Source organism: Pseudochaenichthys georgianus, chromosome 15 (assembly GCF_902827115.2).
Source record: "Pseudochaenichthys georgianus chromosome 15, fPseGeo1.2, whole genome shotgun sequence".
NCBI lineage: Eukaryota > Metazoa > Chordata > Actinopteri > Perciformes > Channichthyidae > Pseudochaenichthys > Pseudochaenichthys georgianus.
Genome location: NC_047517.1, coordinates 34624214 through 34645985, shown reverse-complemented (window position 1 = coordinate 34645985; position 21772 = coordinate 34624214). Strand labels below are relative to the sequence as shown.

At 41.2% G+C, this 21772-nt stretch overlaps 2 protein-coding genes across 2 annotated transcripts in view; one reads left to right on the top strand and one right to left on the bottom strand.

Moving 5' to 3' along the window:
* Window positions 1-135: 135 nt before the first annotated feature.
* Window positions 136-5302, top strand: pno1 (partner of NOB1 homolog). The gene is made up of 7 exons (XM_034101198.2): window positions 136-438; window positions 2125-2271; window positions 2388-2471; window positions 2671-2731; window positions 2852-2969; window positions 4803-4873; window positions 5002-5302. Exons 1-7 carry the CDS (start codon window positions 241-243, stop codon window positions 5067-5069), a joined length of 747 nt encoding a protein of 248 aa, XP_033957089.1. The 5' UTR covers window positions 136-240; the 3' UTR covers window positions 5070-5302.
* Window positions 5303-5679: 377 nt separating this feature from the next.
* Window positions 5680-21772, bottom strand: part of LOC117460169 (calcineurin subunit B type 1-like) — a 37437-nt gene continuing 21344 nt past the window's right edge. Inside the window, exons 3-6 of the mRNA XM_034101443.2 lie at window positions 17707-17883; window positions 14439-14498; window positions 9620-9804; window positions 5680-7990 (exon numbers count right to left, since the gene is read on the bottom strand). Of these exons, the coding sequence (XP_033957334.1) occupies window positions 7943-7990; window positions 9620-9804; window positions 14439-14498; window positions 17707-17883 (470 nt within the window). The 3' untranslated portion in view covers window positions 5680-7942. The remainder of the gene's footprint in view (window positions 7991-9619; window positions 9805-14438; window positions 14499-17706; window positions 17884-21772) is intronic.

The following is a 21772-nucleotide window of genomic DNA, read 5'->3' as shown; positions in this document are numbered from 1 at the left end:
TACGTATTTTAAACACACCAAATATTTACCCATTCACTCAACTGCCTTAAAATAAATAATAGGACTCAAACGTGAGATATTTGTCTGTTACTATTCCAACATTTACAATGTTCTATCTACAGGCGTCAATGTTGTATCTTTTTGGGTCCTTTTCGTTACACGAGGACATCCACATGCCTCTGGATCCACAGTCTGCCTGCATATTTAGCTGTTTAATTGGATTTTATATCAGTTTAAGATATGGACACTGAAACAATTCCAACCCCAGACGCTGGCGTTGCCATGGAGAGTAAAGAAGACACGGAGGCTTTCACAATGGTGAAGTCTAAAAAGACTCAGAAGCGAAAACGTGAACAAGATGGAGCGGACATGGACACAGAGGCGCCCGTGGCGAGCAAGAGACCGCAGTTTCCACCTATTTCAAGCGACAAATTAAAGGTAAAGAAAGAGTAAACTGTCTCTATACATGTGTTATATATGTGTTCTTCAATATCAACAGAAATACGTGTTTTTTGATGTTATTAATCTCCTTCACAAAGTAGCAAGTAACTAGTTTTGCGCTTGCGCAGTATGGTCTTCTTACTGCACTAAATAAAGCCACTGTATGTTGTATAAATGGCACAACACTGGTGGTGGTGAAAGAAGTAATCCGATCAGTTGATTAAATACAATCTCTTTTACAACAACGTAAACTACTCTATTACTAGTTCTGGTCATGCATTGGAAATAATAAGTCAGCATGTAGGTATTATTAGCAAACTGTACTTAAAGTATTATAAATAATGTATTGATTGTACTGTACAGTACAGTGTCAGTGTTTCACTATAATCAATCAATCAATCAATGTTTATTTATATAGCCCAATATCACAAATGATACATTTGTCTCAGTGGTCTTCACAGTGTGTACAGAATATCAGTATGACAATACGACACCCTCTGTCCTTAGACCCTCACATCGTACAAGGAAAAACTTCCAAAGAAAACCCAGTTTAAAGGGAAAAATGGGAGAAACCTCAGGGAGAGCAACAGAGGAGGGATCCCTCTCCCAGGACGGACAGACGTGCAATAGATGCCGTGTGTAAATTGAAAAGATAATACATTTGCAACATAGGTAGTCCAAATGTTTGGAAATGCATGTGTGTATAATAGGAAGATGAATCCACGAGGATATCCATCCAGGACCTATGATCCAGGACCACAGCCACGACTCAAGATCCAGCGCTCGCGATCCAGGACACAGGACCGCAGGATCATCCATGACTCCGGATCCCAGCGTATATAGACACCAAAAAGAAAGACATTTGGGGAGGCTGGGTTAATCGGAACATGAGTGTACACGGGTATAGACAGAGAGAAGGAAGAAGTAAGATGTCCCCCGACAAACTAAGCCTATATCAGCAAAACTAGGGGCTGAATCTAATCAGCCCTAACTATAAGCTTTATCAAAAAGGAAGGTCTTAAGCGCACTCTTAAAAACGGATAGGGTGTCTGCCCGCCCCGAACACAAACTGGAAGCTGATTCCACAAATGTGGAGCTTGATAAGAAAAGGCTCTGGCTCCCATTGTACTTTTAAAAGATTCTAGGAACAACCAACAACCCTGCATTCTTGGAACGCAATGCCCTAGTAGGACAGTAGGGTATAATGAGTTCTTTAAGGTAAGATGGCGCCTGCCCATTAAGGGCTTTGTAGGCGAGAAGAAGAATTTTAAATTCTATCCTGTGTTCTATAGGGAGCCAGTGTAAGGCAGCCAGAACAGGAGTAATAATCTCTGATATTGTTGGCCATCAACCTGCTCTTATTTTTCCTATTTTTGCTGCATTGCTAAGTGCTTTTGATGCACACACATCTTTTGTTTTTGTAACAATTTTGTTTATTTTTTTAAGTTTATCACAGGCATTCAAAATCACAACAAACACAGCAGTAACAGGCCTAATAAGAGCACCCACAATTTAAAAATGAGCATTGCACATGAATGGATCAGTAATGAAATGTAGAAAAAGCACAATCAAACACACAGTGACAAGTGCGCTTTAATTGTTAATACCAAAGTTCATGGTAATGGTAATACTTGTTGTTAATGTTGTGTCAGTACGATGAGGATTGTTATGTGTGTGTTTCAGGGCGCAGATGAGATGCGCAAAGTCGCTGTCCCGGCTCACAGATACACCCCCCTGAAGGAAAACTGGATGAAGATTTTCACCCCTATCGTAGAGAACCTACAGCTTCAAGTTAGATTCAACCTCAAGACTAGGCATGTTGAAATCAAAGTAAGTTTACCCTTTAAATATAGGCGAAGTTGACTTTAGTGGCCCTTTTTACAATGATTCCTTTCTGGTACCCACAAGTTTGTCAAAATTCTAATAACATGCCTTCTTTCTTCCAGACGTGCAAAGACACAAAGGACATCGGCTCGCTCACAAAAGCTTCAGATTTTGTTAGGGCGTTTATTCTGGGATTCAATGTGGAAGTAAGTGAACTAATGGAAGGTTTTGATGAGATGTATATGTTTTCATGTCATGGCTCTGGCATGGCTATTCAACATTTATATATGTCAAGACAATATAAAGATGCCAGTGGTTAAGATTTAGGGTTAGGACTAGATCTCATTATTGGTTTGATTCATTTTGGACTGAAATCAAGATTAAAACATCCTCTTTTCTCCCCAGGACTCCCTCGCTCTCCTCAGATTAGATGAGCTTTTCCTTGAAAGCTTTGATGTTACAGACGGTAAGATGTCATGATACATATTTGCCTCTTTAAAACTTGATGTCCCCTGCTACGAAATGAACTGAATGTCTGAAATCGTGGTGAGTATTTCATTGTTTCTCATGGTGTCTTTCTTTGCAGTGAAACCTCTGAAGGGAGATCACTTATCCAGAGCCATCGGAAGGATAGCAGGGAAGGGAGGAAAAACCAAGTTCACCATTGAAAACGTCACGAAGACTCGCATTGTGCTCGCAGAGACGTGAGTACTCTTCATTATTTCAGATCATTTTACCAATACAATTGTATTAACATGTTTATTAATCACGATTTACAGAGGACCTATAATGCGAAATGCACTTTTTGATGTCTTTCATACATATCCCCGGTGTGTCAGGGAACTCACGCCGCGTCAAAAACCCTTTCTATTTTCCTCCGTACCCAAATCTTTTAAAAACGGGGGTACAACGAGCGGATACAGATTTGCTGCCGATATTACGTCATTTCGGATGGTGGACCCACAGAGAGTTGCTATCAGAAACAATGCCTGACGTGTTTTGGACATAATTTCGTCTTTGTTTACATTAGCAAGCCTCGCTAACACTCAGAGCTAACCTGTACTGGTGAGCACATGTGTTTAAAAAGCAGGAAATAAAAAAAGGAACTCACCTTGTGATAAACCCGCAAGAGAAAAAGCATTTGAGCTCCATACTGTTTCAGAGATAATCTTTGATGTGGTTTAGAACAGGATGGCGTTTTATCACAGCAGAATTTAACTTTATCTCCGGTAGAATTCTGATCAGGCATTAGCTCCGCCTCCTCTTATTTTTATTTTTCAAGCTAAGGACCCAAAATCAGGGCTGCAAAAGAGGGGTATGAGCAGTATGAGGCATGGCTACAATTAGGGTGTTTGGTATTTTAAGCAAAAAACTTCAGACATGTTTTGTATAGGTATGGCCCTACAATATATGTTTCCAATATAGCATAATAGGTCCACTTTAATTTAAGTTCTTTAAAAATAAATGTTTTGCTTTCCGTAACTGTGACACATGTTCCATTGTATTTTTAACTATTTTTTATTATATTATACAGGCATGAAAATTACTCACCTTTCGGCGAAATTCGCCGTTTTGAATCCAAAATAGGTCGTTTGTGTGATTCATGTAGATCTGGAGTAATCTGTGGCCGCGAGCTGTTATGTGCCATCATACACGCATGGTGTTCTTTTTTTATATATTATAATGCAGCGCGAGCTGTGTGCTCGAGTCTTCCTGACTGTCGGCACTGCTGCTCCGCGATGATGGTCTACCTTCAGCAGCCACATTACCTACGGGTGCGTTCGTTAATATTAACTGTGCGGTCCGGAGTCACTGTGGCACAGACTGGACCGCTGGTGAACAGCTGTTAGAACGGCCGTTCAGGTGTTCAGAGCAGAGCTCCCTGTCGGAGCGCAGAGCGTGATGTGCACTGAAAAGGGTTTCTGTCGCAATATTATCGTTGAGCTGGCTAGCTAGCATACATTATGCATTATATTAGGGATCGACCGATATGGCTTTTTCAAGGCCGATACCGATTATTAGTAATCAAGGAGACCGATAACCGATATTTGGAACCGATATACATTTGCAGTAAAATCAGAAAATCTTGGTGTCAAAATGTAGAATAACACAAATTCCAAAACAACTTCTGGTTTCCTCTCTGTGTCCTTTTCTTTAGTGCACTGCAGTCATCTGCAATGAGTTAGAGAGAGAGAGGCTGCAGGCTGACATGCTTAACTAACAATAATGCTTAATTTATTATATCTGTCTATCTAGCATAAAATCCCAATAAACTGCTAGCAACTGCAAAACATTAGTACTAGCTAATGTTTTGCAAACTATTAAAAGTGAGGCTATTACAGTAGACCTAACGTTAGTCTAGTAGCCTCACTTCTAATATTTTGCTAAACATTTGCTAAATACATGTTGGCTAGCTACTGAGCTTCACATATCAACCTGAAAAACTGAAATGAACTTGTTGGTGTACAAAATACAGAGAAATGTCTATCTCTTGTTTCTCTTAACTGATGAACACTCCTTCTTCTGTGTCTCAACAGAAAAGTTCACATTTTAGGGTCTTTCCAGAACATCAAGATGGCCAGGACAGCGATTTGTAACTTAATCTTAGGTAAGAAAGATGTTTATATGCTGAACAATCAATACAAGATTTTGGTTGATGTCGTATTTGGTTAAGAGCTCTTTGTACCCACATGCAGTGCTGAGAAGTGACCTTTAAACCCCTTTTTGCCCCGACAGGAAGCCCACCTTCAAAGGTCTACGGTAACATCAGGGTGGTGGCTAGCCGGACTGCAGAGAGATTCTGATTGGCTGCTGTGTGTGTGTGTGTGTTTTGCTGTCCCCCATTGGCTGGTGGGATTCCCTCGTTGATCTGGGACTTTTTTTCTTGGACTGTCACCTCAGGTTTCTCTTTTATGGCCCTATGAATTAAGCTGAAACATTTTTGGATCAGTTGAACCAAAACATGAGGATAAATGGATTTGCAGAGTTCAAGTATCGGTTGTTTGTGTAAATAAATAATTTCAATCCCCACTAATAACGAATGAGTACGATTGTGTCACTGAAGTGTATCCAATGTAGAAATCATCAGGGTTTCCACAGGTCTTTGAAACTTTGAACTTTTGGAAAAAGTATCCCATCCTTAAAGGGTTTTTTAAAATACACATAAAAAGACACGAGTCATTAAAAGTACTTGAATTTGTATAAAATCGGATTAAAATACAACGATCAAAGTCTGCATGCATTTCTCCCGCAGTTGCGTCAGTTTTACACACTTCCTGCTTGGAGAAATGTAATAACCTTAGTGTGTCTCCCACTATGCAATGTTTGGTCCTTGAATTTGAGGAAACTATGCCTGGAAATACAATATTAGAGCATGAGGCAATCTGGTCAATAACATCCCAAAGGAAAAATCTAAAACTTTCAACATTTCAAAGTTTATTTAAATGTATTTAATTTCATACAGTATCAAGTTTCCAACAGTCCCACAGCATAAGATGCAGCATGCAGAGAAAAGGAAAAACTTCAGATATCCCCACACAAACTAAAAAGAAACCGAGTCCCTCTGAGAAAAATAGCACTTACAACCTAAAGCGCGGTCTGAACTATACAGAGAACAGAGAGCCAGAACTGCATTTAACAAATACTTATATACAAAAGAAAGAAAAACATTAAAATATCCCCTTTAAGCTGAGTACAGTGTGTGGCAGTTTGAGACGGGATCAGATATGCAACCTTTACTGGAATAGAAGCATCTGGCTGACCCGGTTAAATACAAAACATGTAGTTCAGTTCATTTGGATTACCTCTCATGGTATGTGTACATTTACCAACGTTTGGCAACATCCATATTGTATACCATTACATTCTTAAATATATTAACATCACCATCCATGTGTAAACAAGAGGATTATTTCCAAAAAAAATGGATCTACATGCACAACCAAAAAATATATATTTCCATGTCATGCAAGCACAGGGAGACCCAGGCGATGCAGAGCTTTTGGGAAAACTGCTGATCAAACCTGAAGCTGGCCTCAAAAGCAAAATTATGTTTATAATAGGAAGCATATTCCTATAATAAATACAAAATGTGGTTGAATTTCTCCATGTTTGTCTTACTGGGTGTGAGGGGAGAAAAAGACAGAACAAAGAAGTGGGAGAGGAAGCCATCTTTCCAAATGGACACGTTCCAAAAAAACTAAAGTATACAGCCCATCCCTTTGCACACTGATGCCAACGTGGTAAGAATTGAAGTGTTGACCCATCCACTGAGAAAATATTCAGAAGAGCTCCAATTGCTGTAATAGATGGGTGTGCATTGATAATATACACATAATGGTTATAAAACGCTGCCTGCAGATAAGTCTCTTAAAGGTGGGGTAGGTAAGAATGGAGAAACCAGCTCGAGATCGCTAGAATTTGAAAGTACGCAACCGGAAAAAATCTGCCCCTTCCTTACAGAGCCCCTCCTCCAACACACACGAACATGACCAATGAGGGCACGAGATAAGTTTGTGCACAGATGGAAGGCTGACAGGCAGGTAGGCCATCCAGTTACTTTAGCCGGGCCGGCTCAGATGATTGGTCGTGCTTTTTACAGCGCCACGGCTTCCACAGATGAACTTTTGTATGTATTTATTGTCAAAGCATTTAATGTATTCATTGCTATCGGGATGTTAAGAGCATTCCATGGAATATAACTAAAAGTGTTTCTGAAGGGAATTACCTACCCCACCTTTTCACACTATATCTTCCAGTTGTTAGCCAAGTCAATCCAGCCTCTTGTCATTAAATACAAATCTCAGTGTGAACGCAGAGCCTTTCTTTACTTGGGAGATTGTCTCATGGATGCACACTGCTAAATGAGAGAGTAAACCAGTTTGCAGCCACACATTATTTTTTCTGGAAAGACATTTTCTTGGCATTAATATATGATTTCATGACAGGAAAACAAGGATAACCTCCAACAATAAAAACACATTCTTAAGTATGATTAACACTAGCTTCTCGCAGACAAAGACAAACATGGATTGCTTTACTGGTCTAATCAAAACAGAGGAAGGAAAATCTGAAATGTAGTTTGCATGTAATATGACTGGAGGGAGTGCCGGTCTGCGGGACATGAATGATGAAAAGTAATAACTTGAACTGGTTTCTGGATATGTTCTGGTTGGCACTTCATACCCTACTTTGTTGTTGTACTGTAAGTCAAGTGTTCATAATATGCTATACACTTCCCCTTCAAGAGACAACCGTAGATATACTTGTGTTTCTTTATAAAAGACAAGAACAAAAACATAAATATGAAAAATAACAATTAACAAAAAAAAAGAAAAAAGGATGAATTATGAACAAGCCAATGAGCGAGCCCCTTTCCTTTCTCCCCCCCCCCCCATCCAAAAATGACAGTTATAAGTCCTTCAGTCTCTTAAAGTGCTACGACCTGGTTATTGAGAGGATTACAGTTCAATAACACTTCAGTGTGGCTTCACAAGGCCTGTGGTTTCTGACAGAATGAGTGGCTTCAGAGAGAGAGAGAGAGAGAGAGAGAGAGAGAGAGAGAATACTTCCATTGAGTTACACAGAGAGCGCTTTGCCGGACGTCTGGAGCACATCTTCAGAGATGGTGGAGAAAGCGAGTGTTGAGGAGGAGGGAGGCTCGACGAGCAGGGAGCGCTCACACGTCCACCACCATCTTTTTGTGTATATCGAGACCGCCGACCACCTGGAGGGAGGAGACGGAGGGAGGGAGGGAGGAAAAAGAAAATACATTTATTATTCTAGTCAGATCAGCAGAATCCTGGTTCTCTGTCTACCTTGTGTGTTTTATGTGGGTGAAGCAGGCTTCAAACGACACATGCGGAAAGTATTTTTAGGTTTAAATGATATCTTATAACTTTTTTTGTGTCATGTAAAAGAGCAGTGACGTCTACTTTAAAGGGGACCTATCATGCTAAATGCACTTTTTGAAGTTTTGTATACATAAATATGTGTCCCCGGTGTGTCAGGGAACTCACGCAGCGTCAGAAATTAAAACCCACTCTTTTCCTCCGTACCCAAATCTCCAAAAACGGGGCTACAACGGAGCTGATCCAGATTTGCGTCCGATATGACTTAATATCGGAAATGTAGGCTGGCTTTACGCCCACGGCCCAATCAGAAAGTTGCTATCAGAAACAATGCCCGACTGTTTTGGACGTAATATGGTCGGTGTTCACATTAGCATCGCTAACACTCAGAGCTAACCTGTACTGGAGAGCATGTGTGTGAAGAAGCAGGAAATAAAAAAGGAACTCACCTTGTGGTATAACCGGCAAGAGAGAAAGCCTTTGAGCTCCAGCTCAAAGGCTTTCTCTCTTGCCGGTTATACCACAAGGTGAGTTTCAGAGAGAATCCTTGATAATCCATGATATGGCGTTTCATCAGGGCAGTATTTAGTTTAGACAGTAGCTGCCGGGTCCCGCATGAGCTCAGACCCCTCCTTTTTATTTTTGTATCAATCTTTTTTTTTAAAGCTTTATACCCCAGATCAGCACTTTTGAAACAGGAAGTGAAATAGAGGGATATGGGGCATGGCTAGAATGGGTGATCTGTTTGGTATTTTGAGCAAAACACTTTATAGACATGTTTTTTATATATTTGTATATATCTGAGACCTATGCTATTGCCTAAAAATAGCATGATAGGTGACCTTTAAAGTCTCTTTGGAAAGCATATCCTCATTTTATCTGAAATGAATTTATTAATGTTTTAATGTCTTGCTTACTATTTAAATGTTGCCCTTCATGTAATTCATCATTCATTAAGAATGAATACTTTAAAAAATATTTGATCTGTGATGCACTTTGTACTTAAAACTTAGAAATACAGTTTAATATCATTATTATACCTTTTTTAATCAATATGTATTATTAGTTTGGACTACATCTATATACTGTGGTTCTTTTTGCTATTAATCTTCAAAATTGTCCCGGTTTGGCTTTTGACAGGACTGTATGACTATGAATATAAATATATACGTTTATCTTACAGTTGTAATCTATGAAAATATTGTTACACTAGCTTCAACTGGATGCCCTAAATGTAGAATAAATAATATAATTGATTCGTGGCTTGGTCCTCAAGTGCTAGCTGAGCATTTTTTTGAATGCCAAATCGGATGTATCAAGCAGTCACCAGGCTATATGTTCAGCCTTTACATCGTATTTCAAGTGTGAGACTAAAAACCCAGAGCTGTTGAGCCTAAGCAAAAAGCTGTTTTGGTTTCCAGAGTTGTTTGCCCACCATAACATGCTTCATCAGCAGAAATCCCACCGCCCCACTCCCATAAAACCCCACTGTGTCTCAGACTTACTAAACAGAACTCTTCGAAGGATATCTTGCCGTCTCCGTCTCTGTCTGCGTTGATGATGGTTTTGTCCACGATCTGCTGCAGCTGCGTGTCCTTCAGGTTGCTGCCCACCATCATCTTCAGCACCTGGAAGAGCTCGCCGTTGGATATGTAGCCGTCCTTGTCCATGTCGTAGATCCTGAAAGCGACTGTGAGCGCAGGGTGTGGCGTGAGGGAGGGGAGGAACAAATAAAGAGGGAGAGAAAAGAGAGTAAATCATTAACACAGCAACCAAGCACCAAATGTAAGGAGGTATTGTCTCATTGTTCATTTGTTCTTTGCTCCATAGCTTCGCTTGATAACTGGACTTAAACTCCCACCGTACATTTTACATATTCAATTTAATATTGATTATATTTTTTGAACGCTATTTTATTTCTATTTCTGAAATATTTTGGACTGTTTATTTCTAGTGTCTCAATTTCTCTTATGTACATTGTCTTGTTTTTTATGCTGCTGCAACACAAACATTTCCCAAATTGGGATCAATAAAATACTATCCATCTATCTATCTATCTATCCATCCGTCTATCTATCTATCCATCCATCTATCTATCCATCTATAAAAAATCTATCTATCCATCTATCTATCTATCTAGCTATCCATCCGTCTATCTATCTATCCATCTATCTATCCATCCATCCATCTACCTACCGATCTATCTAGCTATCCATCCGTCTATCTATCTATCTATCCATCTATCTATCCATCGACCTACCTATCTATCTAGCTATCGATCTGTCTATCTATCTATTCATCTATCTATCCATCTATCTATACATCTCTCTATCCATTTATCTATCTATATATCTCTATCCATCTATCTATCTATCCATCTCTCTATCTCTCTATCCATCTATCCATCCATCTATCTATACATCTATCCATATATCTATCTATCCATCTATCTATACATCTCTCTATCCATCTATCCATCGATCTATACATCTCTCTATCCATCTATCCATCTATCTATAATCTGTAATTAGACTTCTCTATTTCATTTATTCTACTCTGTATAATTGTTCTGTAGTAATTGTAGCTAAAACGGCGCTTTTGAGAGATTTTAAATCTCAGATCCGCTCACGTGAACCTGTTACACAGGTCTCAGTAGGCATTCAAGCCTGCATTACAATAGGCAGGGCCTCTCTGCTGTCGCCCATCAGCTGTAGAGAGTTAACTAACTAGAGGGGCATGGCCCCACAGCTGTGAGAACTCAGCAATCAGGCGTCCATTTTAGGTAGCTCTTTCCTGGAGCGTCAGCGTCTGACAGCCGAAGACTGACAAAGACATTGGAGTCCTGCGGGTGGCAAAGAGGAGGCAAATGCTACTCTGATTGAGCTACATATCGCTGGTGTCTTATTTTCTTTTCTTTAGCTTTCTAGCCCCTCATGCTATAATCATGTGTATTTTCTCCATTCCTGTTCATGTGTCTTCTCGCAATTATCACGGGCCCCGTGTATCTCGTAATCGATATAACCGGCCTGCTCTCGTCTATCCCACGTGCTCCACTGAGATCCAACATCTAGTTTCAGGCGGCCTGTGGAACTGCCAGTCAGCTGTTCCTAAGGCTGACTTCATCTCTGGCTACGCCTCCCTGCAGACCCTGGATTTCCTTGCTCTCACTGAGACCTGGATTACTCCATTCAACACATCCACCCCAGCAGCTCTCTCCACAGCATATTCCTTCTCCCATACACCCAGACCACTGGCAGAGGAGGGGGCACTGGTCTCCTGCTCTCTCCCAAATGGAGCTTTTCCCTCTTCAAGCTACCTAACTTCACTCCTTCCACCTTTGAATTCCATGCCGTCACAGTAACCCATCCTATACAACTAACCATTGTTGTTCTCTACCGTCCACCAGGCGCCTTGGGGGACTTCTTGGAGGAATTAGATCATCTCCTCTCACACATCCCTGAAACTGGCCCTCCCGCTGTACTTCTCGGAGACTTCAACCTCCAGACGGGGAAGATAGACGAACTAACATCTCTGTTAACCGCCTTTGCTTTCTCACTGTCTCCGTCCCCACCAACTCATAAAGCTGGCAATGTCCTTGATCTCATATTCTCAAGGAACTGCACTACTTCTAACCTCTCTGTAAACCCGCTCCACACCTCCGATCACTTCTTCATTTCATTCTCTCTACCCCTTTCCAAACATAACAAACTAATCTCTAATAGAACCGTCCTTCGGGCAGCAGAGCGGAAACGGTGGAAATCCAAACACCGCGACGACCTCCTAACCTATCAGGCTCTCCTCTTTCTCTGCTTCGATCTCTCAGTCAAAAAGCACTTTCTTTCAAGATAAGATCCAATCTTCCTATTCCAATCCTAAAAAACTATTTTCCATCTTCTCCACCCTCTTGGACCCTCCCAAAGCCCCTCCCCCTCCTCACTTCTGTCAAGCGACTTTGTTAACTACTTTGAAAAAAAGGTTGATGATATTCGCTCTTCTTTTTCTGACTCACCTTTACTCACCGCTGGGTCACCAGACCCTCCTTTCACCCGCACACTGACCTCCTTTTCCCCTCTCTCTCCAAGTGAGGTTCTTACCCTCATTACCTCTGCCCGCCCTACCACCTGTCCTCTGGACCCTATCCCTTCAAACCTCCTTCAGACTATCGCTCCTGATATTCTACCGTTTCTCACCCATTTCATCAACACTTCTCTAACTTCTGGTCACTTTCCAAACAGTCTCAAGGAGGCAAGAGTAAACCCTCTCCTAAAGAAACCCACTCTCAACCCGTCTGATGTTATAAACTACAGGCCTGTCTCTCTTCTCCCGTTCCTGTCTAAAACACTTGAACGCGCTGTCTTTAGACAACTCTCCTGCTATCTCCATCAGAACAACCTTCTGGATCCGCACCAGTCTGGTTTCAAGGCAGGTCACTCCACAGAAACTGCCCTCCTTGCTGTCACTGAGGAACTGCACACTGCCAAAGCAGCATCCCTCTCCTCTGTCATCATCCTGTTGGACCTGTCTGCTGCATTCGACACGGTGAACCATCAGATCCTCCTTCGCACTCTCCAAGAACTTGGAGTTTCAGGCTCTGCACTTTCCCTCCTCACCTCATACCTCAAAGACCGTACCTACAGGGTTACTTGGAGAGGGTCCGAGTCCGACCCTTGTCAATTAACTACAGGGGTCCCTCAGGGCTCTGTTCTTGGTCCCCTCCTCTTCTCCTTGTACACAAACTCGCTCGGATCTGTCATTAGCCCGCATGGTTTTTCATATCACTGCTACGCTGACGACACCCAATTAATTCTGTCCTTTCCCCGCTCAGAGACCCAGGTCGTCGCACACATCTCTGCTTGCTTAGCTGACATCTCTCAGTGGATGTCCGCTCATCACCTCAAGCTCAACCTTGACAAGACTTAACTACTTTTCCTTCCGGGAAAAGATTGTCCCACTCTTGACCTGACAATCAACATCGGCACCTCTGTTGTTTCCCCCGACCCAGACTGCAAGGAATCTGGATGTGATCCTAGATAACAAACTGTCCTTCACTGCAAACATCGCTGCTACAACCCGTTGCTGCAGATACACGCTTTACAACATCAGGAGGATACGTCCCCAGCTGACCCAGAAAGCGACGCAGCTTCTGGTCCAGGCTTTCGTCACCTCACGCCTAGACTACTGCAACTCCCTCCTGGCTGGTCTACCTGCATGTGCCATCCGACCTCTGCAGCTCATCCAGAATGCAGCGGCTCGTCTGGTCTTCAACCTTCCTAAATTTTCCCACACCACTCCGCTCCTCCGCTCCCTTCACTGGCTTCCAGTAACTGCTAGAATCCACTTCAAGACACTGGTACTTGCGTACCATGCTGTGAATGGATCTGGCCCTTCCTACATCCAGGACATGGTTAAACTGTACACCCCAGCGCGTGCACTACGCTCTGCATCAGCCAAACGACTCGCTGCACCCTCGCTGCGAGGGGGGCCCAAGTTCCCATCAGCAAAAACACGTGGGTTTGCTATCCTGTCTCCAAAATGGTGGAATGAGCTCCCCATTGACATCAGGACAGCAGAAAGCTTACACACCTTCCGGCGCAGACTGAAAACTCATCTCTTTCGACTCCACTTCGAGCGATAGAATTATTAACAAAGAACTGCTAACCTTATATGCTAATAAAGGACTGGCTTATCTATAGCCAGTTGAGTAGCACTTGAAATGCTTGGCTCTATGAAACCTGATGTACTTATATTATTCTGTTTTCTTCAAGGTTGTGTCTTCCTGGTCGAATGTACTTATTGTAAGTCGCTTTGGATAAAAGCGTCAGCTTAATGCAATGTAATGTAATCTATCTATCTATCTATCTCTCTCTTAATCTGTGAGAGTCAACTACCAGACTGACAGTGAGGTTTCAGACCCTTTTACAAGTTCAACGTATTACCCTTATTAAACATTGTCCCCCATGATAAACTTTTGAGCAAACCAAAACAACAATCCCTTATTAAACAGGAGTCTAAAAGTTTTCCAAACCTGTTTGTTTTGAGAGGTTTGTCTAACTTTAAGCATGTTGAGGCAGAACAGCAATGCAAAGCTAATAGAAACCCTCAGTGGTGGACAGAAAGTCATTTTCAAACACTGCTCAACATTTGTTCCCAGAGGAGTTCATTTGTAATAGCAGTGGTGAGACAAACAGAACAGAGACACACAGGGGACAAAGCCTTGGCTGCTTTGAGTCCCAAAGCAGCAAATTAGGCAGGTATATTTGGGGATAAGAGACTTTGAAACCGTAGTGCTACCATCAGCTTTAATGGAGAAACAGCTTTACTTACACCGGAGCTTCTGCTCTTTGTCCCCCTTGACGCTGAACTGTGAGACTCCCTCGATGAACTCTGGGAGAGGAGAGAACAATCATAGATTTGGGTATCAACAGTCTGATGATAACATTATGGCATTATTATAATATATTGATAGTGGCTGTACAAGGCCTATGATAGAGCTAAGGCAGGGGTGTCCAAACTACGGTCCCATTTTCCCCCCAGCTAATAAAAAAAGTATAATGAAATATGGACCACAAATGAAACTTGTGCTTGTCATATATCGTACTTCTGAAATATATGTGTACAAATATATGACACAGTATTCATGTGTAAATAAGCCCACTTTTCAAATAAATTCAGTCAACTAAAGTTCGAAACATTTTCAAACAAATCTTAGAAAAAAAAGCCCAATAACTTAATTACATTACAAGCTTGAAATCTACCCTTTATATTTCTTCTTTTCAAAAGCAATCTGAGGATTCTGTTTTAAGGAATGAGCTGCCAACAAAATAAATGAAACCCTCTGGAAGCTCTGATGTAGGCTGTTGTGTTTCCTGTTAAGCCCCGAGCCTGTTTTCCAGGTCTCGGGCTCGAAAATGACATGCCCAGAATAAATGACGATATCTTCACTTCTAAAATGGGTAAATTAATGATCTTTTTTCTCAAAGCAATGATAAACCTGTGAGTTGGATGTAGAAAAGTCAGAATCAATATAGATGTTTTTATTTTAAAGTAAATTCAGATTGAACATAGTAAAAAAATGTAAATTATAGTGTCCGTCCAAAAGAAAACCATTACTTATAGTGAAAACCACCCTTGAATGATGGGATGGTAGACTAGAAGCTTTAGGAATCCAAACTATAACATATAATAAGTACCCTGTATCAAGATTGATGCAAAACAAGTGACAGTTGACCTTTTAGAGAGGTTTAGAACAAAAAAAACACTTCTGGGGTCATTTGGGTGCATTTTCCATATCTCTGGAACCCATCGGTCGATTTTGGTGATTGACATCTCTTTTGAACCGTCAGAGCCAATAGAATCGAGGGGAAGTTCCTAAATCCATCTAATCATTACCCATTGGTGAATGAGTGATGCGTAGCATGCCCAAAACCGGAAGCTCTCATACACTCTGTATAGCTCTCATAGCAGCTATATATGAAAACTCAGTTTTTGACATAATGTTAATGATGGATTATCAGTAATCATTTCAAAGTGACACAGACACATTGGATTAACCTTCAGCAGCGTTTTTTTTATCATTGTAATGCCATTGAACACAACTTTTGATCAGAACACAGCAAAGGTAAGACGCATTTGCCGTTTTGGCCCCGTAAAGCTAAGTTCTGTGTTGTCTGGTTTCGCCTTCGCTGGTTGCACAGTGATTATACTTATACCATTGGAATCTGTGGAATCTCAGCTTTCATATGATATCTTGTTTGTGCAGAATCGATTAAGTATAACATATTTCTACCATGAGTTATGTGCTAAATACGTTAGCACTCTTTCGCTTAGTGCTGATTCCGAGGCTTGGCGTTAGAGTTGTGTTTTGTTTCAGTAAAAATGGTTCATATTGTCAGAGTCACATTCATAGTTTGTTAAATGTTAAGAAGCCCTCAGACGCTGCTTTTTACAAGATGTTGCCGGTTCCGGGGGCATGGGGCTTACATTTTCAAGTATCAAGCATGATTTACCTACATTTGATTGATTTTGCTAACTTATAACTTAACTTATGAGGCGATATACCTCATCTCTAGTGAGTGGCCCAGCCCTTTGTATGTTTTTCTGTATGTGGCCCTCACTGAAAAAAGTTTGGGCACCCCTGAGCTAAGGAATATCACACAAAACAAACTTAACAATCCAAGAATATTGAAGAATATATCAGTGTATTTGAACTCTTTCCCCAATCTTTATTCAATGATAAACATTATTGAATTAGCATATGATTCCCTGCTTTCCATTTTGGACCGATCCCAAACCAGGTCTCCAGTGAAGGTAATTCCTGTTTGTTTGCTCTCGATGATGACCGTTGTCTTGCACACAGTCCTTTTACAGTATAACTATGTGACTAACTTGCTTGATGGGAGACTCAACCGGACTTCTGTCAAATAAGATATGTCAGGTAGTTACCATCACATTTCCTCCACACAGTTCACATTCAGCTGAAACATATTTGGTGTCTTTTGAATCTGAGGCAGCTGTTCTGTTATTTTAAAGACCTACTGAGCTTGATGTATGCTTGCAAGGCGTGACTCGATTAGAGCCTAGATGCCAAATACCAACTCAATTCACAAAGTAAGTCCATTCATGGGAGAGAGCTGGCTGAATTTAAAATATGAATAGGCCTTCTGATCAAATTAAAGCAATTACTGAGGCCTAATTTGTTAAACCTTGGTGCTCTGCTAAAGTCACAACAACATATAGGGCTAAACTGGGAAAGTGGCACTTCAGAGTTTAAAACCTAAGATGAGTGTCGAGCAATTTAGAGTTTTTCTGAAATATGATTCCATCTTGCAGTGTTTTTGTGTGTTTAAATCAGCTCACAAACACAACATAACAGACATAGTGCAGAATAAAGCTGTAAAACCGTTGTTTCCAGAGATTATATATCAGGGTGTATGCAGGAATCCTGAAGTCAGATGCAAGACCTTTTAAGACCCTTTCCATACATTTGTAGACCTCATCGCCACTTTGAGTTGTAACCGGTTACCTTGGCGACACACTTTACCTCACATTGACTATATACAGTATTGATTGTCCTTCCTCCTTATCTTCCAACCATTTGGACGCGGACTTGCATTTCCCCATAACGATGTTGTTTAGCAACCGGCGTAAACGGACCTTCGCGTGCTATCAAGCAGTGAGCGCACGATGTCCTGTTCAGATGACGTCCAATCCAATGGGATGCCATCAATAAACTACACAGAATCACACTACACACCTACGCCATGATTACATTCAGGCACACTGTAGAACACAACCTCTTTGAACACTTTATATACTTATTGAAAACAAGCTACGAAATGTAATACCTTGGAAAATGCCGTTTAATACTTTTTAAGACCCCGCGGACACCCTGTATCCGGCTGCTAAATCCTTAGAACCGTTACAGGATGTGTATTTTGTCAATTGTGTAACTTTTTTTATTATAATTGTTTATCTTTAATACTTTTGTATGCATGCTTCTTAGGTAACATTGTCTTTGGCTCTTCTCACTGTAACAATGTACATTTCCCCTCTGTGGAACTAATAAAGGTATTCTGATTCTGATATGGCCTACCTTTGAAGTCCACCTCTCCGTTCCCGTCCGTGTCGAATATGTCGATGACCCTCTGCACCAGCGGGTTCTGCTGCAGCTCGGGCAGCGACATGAACTCCTCCACGCTTAGAGAGCCCGAGTTATCCAGGTCGAGTTTCTTAAACCTCTTCCCTAGCCTCTTAATCTCATCAGCATCGACTGCACAAAGACACAAAGAGAGAGAGAGGGAAATAGATGAGACATTTTCCATGCAGACATTTAAATAATGTTCTAAGCAATTGTCAGAATAAGAATGCAGTAAGTGTGCAGGGGTCAGACAGATGGTGCCCCGATAGCACTCAAAACTCAGCCTTAACCAGGAACGGAAAGAACATAAAATGAAAACAAGATTTGGGTCGAAATGACAGGAAAATGAGACACAGCACAATGCACCTGCAAATATGAATATCCTACTAACATGCATGAACAGTATAGTCATACATTAAAGTAGCCAACATTTGCATCTGGGTCAAGGACACCACTTCCGGCCCGCACAGGACGGAGCTCCGAGCAGACCCACAGAAACCACAGTACATTTTGTTCTGCCTCCTCTACAGAGACCTCAACTGGGTGCAACTACTGAAAAAGCTAGTACAGATGAACAAATGTTACCTTAAACCAGTCCCCGGTAGAAGTGATAAAGTAAGAATGAGCAGAAAGACAAACACATAGACCTTGCAAACTTACAGCCTTTGTTGACTACCGGTGCTTTCATAATATTGAATTGCAGTTGCCCTGCCATCAGAAACAGCTCCGCAGCCGGTGTAATGCACAATGGCAAGGAGTAATCCAGAAGTATTAATAACCCCAGTTAATAATTACTATATAAGCTTATTCACACCTTGTCACCTGATCCTGTCGGCCAATCACAAACTACTAGAGCTGGGATCCTATATGACAGGAGCTATCTATTCATCTACCAGAGAGAAGGAAAGGTGCGACTTTACGAGGCGAAGACTTTATTCATATCATATTTATTAACCTCCACAAGGACAGGGAAAGATAACAGTGAATGTTTGATGTTAACAAAAGCCAATATAAACCTGATTCAAAAGCAACTCTTTTAATCATCCACTGCATTCAAGAGGATTATTGTGCTCATCTTCAGGTTATATTTTGTGTCTCTACTGGGACATGTCTTCATGATTTTATGTTCAAAAAGCTCTTTATTTTTCTCATACTGCCTGTGCTGCAGCACCTCTTTTCACCCTCCGTCTGAAACCAGAGCCCAGTCTGCTGATTGGTTAGCTGGCCGGCTCTGCACCTGGTAAATTGAATTAGTGATACAAAAGCCACTGCAGCCTGGTAATTAATACAGTTGTTTGCCCTGTGAACCGATGCAAGAGAACAGCCCTCAGTGTACAATGGATGCCTCTAATACTGCGTTTCATTTCCATAATCTTTGCACACATTAGGTGGATTTATTCTGAATGAGTAGCCGCTGGTTTACTGCTTTGTTCTCATGTATCTGAATACTACTGATACACGTTGAATCTGCACACAAACAGATACAAGCAGCCATGTTTCTGTGTCCCACTGTGAGTGAGTTATCGGAGCGTAGCACACAGCTGTCCTCTCACACAAAACACTTCCTTATCAGCAGCCTCCCATTTCCTGTTCCCGGCAGATGACACCAGCTCACTCACAGCTACAGATAATCATTCAAGGGTAGGACTTGTATCAAGGGAGCTGCCCTGAGGCAATACTTTTTTAATTTGCAGTGTGGTTATAAATGTATTTTTGCTTCAGGGTTCAGCCTTTTCCTGACACACACACACCTGACATTATGCATGTTGGTGCGAAACCAACGGCACAGAACAACTGAGATAGCATCTCTTACTTTGGTCCAGCAATAACTTTATAATTAAGTTTAAAGTGTGGATATTTCAACTTGAATTTAAACTGCGCTACGGTTCTGTGTATCTCAAAATGTTGAAAGTGTAAATCAACAGATTGAGACTTCCAGGGTTTAGGGTTTTATTCCCACTCTGGCCAAAGGTCTTAATGTGCAAACATTGACCTATAGTAACCCTACATTTGGGCTTATTGTCTACGAAATAATAGGATGATGTAACCTCAATAGTTTTATGTTGATCTTGTATGTTGTTTTTTTTATTTGTGTGTGGTGCTAAAAATCTATTTGTCATTCAAGTCATTTTTAAGCTATTTTTTTACAAAAATAACAAGGCACCAGCCTCTTCAAAAAGCATGTATTTGCCATTTTTAAATTGTAAACTTCAAAATGTTTGGGTCTCAGATTATTGGTCAGACACATCATGACATCTGAACATGTCCCACTAGGCTCTTGGAAGTTGTTATGGGAATAGTATAGCATGTTATAGACCAGATGATTCATCAAATAATAGACAGATTCATCAACAATGACATTAATCAATCTTAAATCCTATAAATATGTATACACCTGACTCTGTGAAGTAGAACCATGTTGATGTTAACCTTTTAACCAGCCCCCTTGTGTTGCTTTACAGCAGTGGTTCTCAAACTTAAAAAAAAGTCGGGCCCCCCCCAACACAAATAGTCAGGCTCAGTGGCTGCGCCAGAGATTTATTTTGGGGGTGCTGTGGGGCAGCTTGACGTTTCATAGAGGGTGCTCAAACATTTAGGGTTTCCCATTAATGTACCGGGCGCTACAGTGGAATGTTCTACTGCAACAATCCCCACGCAAATACACAGTGTACCCGCGACTGTTACAATGAAGGCACGATAATCAGCTCACGGCATATAGGTGTAAGCAGGGGTAAAGTGCTATTTTTATAAGTGGTGTGTGGACCTCACATGGGGGGGTCCGGGGGCATGCTCCCCGGGAAGATTTATTTTTATATATTGAAGCATCAATCTGGCGCACTTTGAGAGCAACATGAAGAGCTCTATGGATACATCTCTCAACACCCATTTGAAACAGAACTGTAAACAGATTTACTTTTTCTTTATGGATATTTTACAAATCACCCTTTTAAACTTTATTCATTTTTTACTGTCATATAGTATTTCATACCTGTTTTTAATTTATTCTCTTATTTTTTTTAAACTATAATGATCATATAAACGTGTGCCTCGGAAATAATTGTTTACATTAATGGTGACCAAAACGTTTGAGACCCACTGAGATAACACTGAGAGTCCTTTAGCTCACTGAGCCTCTCAGTCTGACAGGAGAGGACTCTCCTCCACTTTGTTGTTGAAAAGACTCCTTATATCCGTTAGCGTAGCTCGCTAGCACCAGAAGCTAACAACAACGATCTCCGGTACCGGTGCGCTCTCTCTCTCTCTCTCTCTCGCTCGCACACAAAATGGCTTGTTCCACACACACACACACACACACACACACACACACACACACACACACACACACACACACACACACACACACACACACACACACACACACACACACACACACACGTAATAGTACTGTATCATATTATTTTCGAATCAATACTTTTTTTTTTTTTTTTTCTTTTTTAAAATATGATTTTATTTCTTTATTTATTTGTATCTTCTTTTTTTTTTAATAACCATTTTTCCTCCTGCTCTCTCGCGCCCCCCTGTCATGCCTCTGCGCCCCCCACTTTGAGAACCACTGCTTTACAGTCAGGTGAGTGGCATAAGAAGGATCCCAGATGAAAAAGCCCTCTGCACTAAACGTGGTGCTGTGGCTGCGTGGGGAACATCTGAACACCGAGCACATGATCCCTTCCTGCCCCCAGCTGCACAGTGAGTAGGTGCAGCTATTATCCATGCTTTCACACAGTCTGAGTCCCCTTCCTGGTCTCGACCCAACACGCTCCTCGTCTGCCAGAAACCCAGACAGACTCCCAGAGGAGCCAAGGAAAACTCATGACTAAGACCATGATGCAGCACTTTTACTACAGCATCCAGTTTCACTTACTTATTTGACATTGCATTTATCTTAACTATCCCCCTTATTTAAAGCAGTATTTTGTACCCTACTCGCCAAATCATCAAGTTAGACACTGTCCAGATTTATTTCTCTGTCCCCTCTGCAAAAAAATCGATTGGCAGAAGA